This window comes from Salvelinus sp. IW2-2015, linkage group LG5 (genome assembly GCF_002910315.2).
Source record: "Salvelinus sp. IW2-2015 linkage group LG5, ASM291031v2, whole genome shotgun sequence".
Lineage (NCBI taxonomy): Eukaryota > Metazoa > Chordata > Actinopteri > Salmoniformes > Salmonidae > Salvelinus > Salvelinus sp. IW2-2015.
The window spans coordinates 23,333,109-23,336,294 of NC_036844.1; the positions used below are offsets into that span (position 1 = coordinate 23,333,109).

A 3,186-nucleotide genomic window follows, 5' to 3' on the forward strand; every position below is an offset into this window, starting at 1 on the left:
AATGATATATTATCTCTTGTGAATGATGCCCAGCTTAAGGTAAGAAGCAGCGCATGCTTTTCTTTGCGACTTTTTCAAATCATAGTCACACACCTCATGTAGCCTAGACCATAGGCCTATACAGTGCCTTCGCAAAGTATTCAGACCCCTTGACTTTTCCCCACATTTTGTTARGTTACAGCCMTATTCTAAAATGGATGAAATAAAACAAGTTCRTCAGCAATCTACACACAATACCCCATAATGACAAAGCAGAAAATGTATTTWTTTWWATTTTTGCACATTTATTAAAAACATAATACAGAAATAGCTTATTAACAGAAGTATTCAGACCCTTTGCTATGAGACTCGAAATTGAGCTCAGGTACATCCTGTTTCCATTGATCATCCATGAGATGTTTCTACAACTTGATTGGAGTCCACCTGTGGTAAKTTCAATTGATTYGACATGATTTGCAAAAGGCAGACACTTGTCTATATAAGGTCCCAAAAACCAAGCCATGAGGTCAATAGAATTGTCCGTAGAGCTCAGAGACAGGATTGTGTCGAGGCACAAATCTGGGGAAGGGTATCAAAACATTTCTGCAGCATTGAAGGTCCCCAAGAACACAGTGGCCTCCATCATTCTAAAATGGAAGAAGTTTGGAACCACCAAGACTCTTCCTAGAGCTGGCTGCCCAGCCAAACAGCAATCGGGGGAGAAGGGACTTGGTCAGGGAGGTGACCAAGAACCCGATGGTCACTCTGACAGAGCTCTAGAGTTCCTCTGGGGAGATTGGAGAACCTTCCAGAAGGACAACCATCTCTGCACCACTCCACCAATCAGGCCTTTATGGTAGATGACAGCCCACTTGGAGTTTGCCAAAAGGCACCTAAAGACTATCYGACCATGAGAAACAAGACCCTCCAGTTGTTCTGCAGTCCACAATGTTTATCTTTCATCACATATGAATAGATCATGATAGATCATAAAGTAATGGCTTTTGCGGCAAGTTAATACCGCTAGACAGTTCTGGTATTGATTCAAATAACAGCTCTCTTTGAGAGTACGTTGGAGATGTTGATGCTGCTCKTGCTGCTGCTGATGACGATCATGATGATCATATTATCGGTGATAACGACGATAGTACTGCTAATGACGCTGCCATTTCTGACATATTTTCTTCTCCTTTCGTGTGTAGATTCATCAGGTCAGGTGACCTCATCTCCACTGAGCTCTCCCACGTCCCACCGGGGCATGCACCCATCCCTGCTCAACCCGTCCTCCATGGGGCCCTCAGGCTCCTTGCACTCTCCGATCAGCACCCTGAGTTCTCCCATGAACGGCCTGGGCTCGCCCTTTTCTGTCATCAACTCCCCCATGGGCCCACACTCCATGTCKTCACCCGGCATGGGCTACGGTCCCAGTGTCAGCCCCCAGGTAAGGCCTGTCACAGATTCACACACACACTGATACCTGTATATCACACACACATGGACACACACACACTGATACCTGTATATCACACACACATGGACACACACACACTGATACCTGTATATCACACACATGGACACACACAGCTGCCCAAGACACAGACAACCGTCATAGGCATTCAAATGTCCCTAGTTCTGGACCCTGTGATAACGCGGTAGGCCCTTCCATGACCCCCTATTTTTCAAAGTTTGATACTTAAGCTATGTCTTTCACTCTCTTTCCCCCCCAGACCTAATCTTTCCACTCTCTCTCAACCCATCCTGTTCTTTTCCCCTTTTCTCAACATCTCCCTCTCTCTCTCCCTTCTCCTCTCTCTCCTCTCTTCTCTCTCTCGCTCTCTCTCTCTCTCTCTCTGCTCCTCTTCTCTCTCTCTTCTCTCTCTCTTCTCTCAATTCACTTCAAAGAGGGCTTTTTGGCATTGAAACATACCTACCATCAAAATGCTGTGTGGTCACTTAGGAAATGTCCTTGTTTTTGTAAATAAAAGCACATTTCTTGCCATTAAAAATAACATCAAACATTGATCAGAAATACAGTGCTAGAGATTTGTTTAATGTGCTAAATTACTATTGTAGGTGCGAAACAGCAGATTTTTAATGGAATATCTACAGTAGGCGTTACATAGACCATTGTCAGCCAAAGCCATCACCTCCGTGTTCCAAAGACACGTTTGTGCTTAGCTAATCCAAGTATAATTTTAAAAGGTCAAATTGATCATTAAAAACCCTTTTGTCAGATTCATTTTAGCCACAGCTGGAAAACTGTTGTACTGAATAAATGAATATTAAGAAGCAATAGTATGTAAACTGGCTTATTTAGACTAGTGAAGTATACCCGCTAAAAAACTCAGCAGTCAATTCTGGCCAGCTTCATTATTAAATAAGTACCTGCATGCAAAACACCAGCTCTCAACGTCCACAGCGTTGAAGAGGATGACTTCCGCGGATTGCCTGTTCTTCTAGGCCATAGTCCTCTGTTCCCGTGTCCTGTTTCTTTTGCCCATTCTTAATCTTTTCTTTTTATTGGCCAGTCTGCAGATATGGCCTTTTTCTTTGCCAACTCTGCCTATAAGAAGGCCAGCGGCATCCCAGCTGGTGTCGCCTTCACTGTTGACGCTGAGACTGCGGTTGTTTTGCGGGGGATTATATTCGAGGTACTATTTAATGAAGCTGCCAGATAGACTTGACGAAGAGGGTTTTTTAGCGGTTATAGATATACTCAACTTAGTCTAAATAAGGCCATTTTATGCCTCCTTAATCAGTACAACAGTTTTCAGCTGTCCCTAACAAAATTGTGATTTTCTTTTCACAAACAAGGACATTCTAAGCTAACCCCAAACTTTGTTAGAAACAGTAGTGTATAGTTTAACATTACCAAAGTCTATAATTTGTATTGTTAATTATTTAACCTTTAATTTAACTAAGGCAAGCAGGCTTAAGAACAAGTTCTAATTACAATGGGCAAAAGGCCTCCTCGAGGGATCGGGCTGCGTGAATAAAAAAAATAAAAAAGCAAAACAAAGTACAAATAATAGCGACAACATAGCAAGGCCCAGCAACACCATGACAACAACATGTAGCAAGACAACAACAAATGGTTAGCAAGACAACATGGCAGCAGCACAACATGACGAACAACAGCATGTAAGCAACACCAACATGACAACAACATGGTAGCAACACAACATGTAGCCAGCAGGATCTCTCTCC

The 3,186-nt window shown here is 42.9% G+C and overlaps 1 protein-coding gene across 1 annotated transcript in view; it reads left to right on the forward strand.

Annotated features, from left to right (window-relative positions):
- Window positions 1-3,186, forward strand: part of LOC111964535 (retinoic acid receptor RXR-alpha-A) — a 153,131-nt gene that overhangs the window by 83,376 nt on the left and 66,569 nt on the right. The window contains exon 4 of the mRNA XM_070443480.1: window positions 1,182-1,420. Coding sequence (XP_070299581.1) covers window positions 1,182-1,420 — 239 coding nt within the window. The remainder of the gene's footprint in view (window positions 1-1,181; window positions 1,421-3,186) is intronic.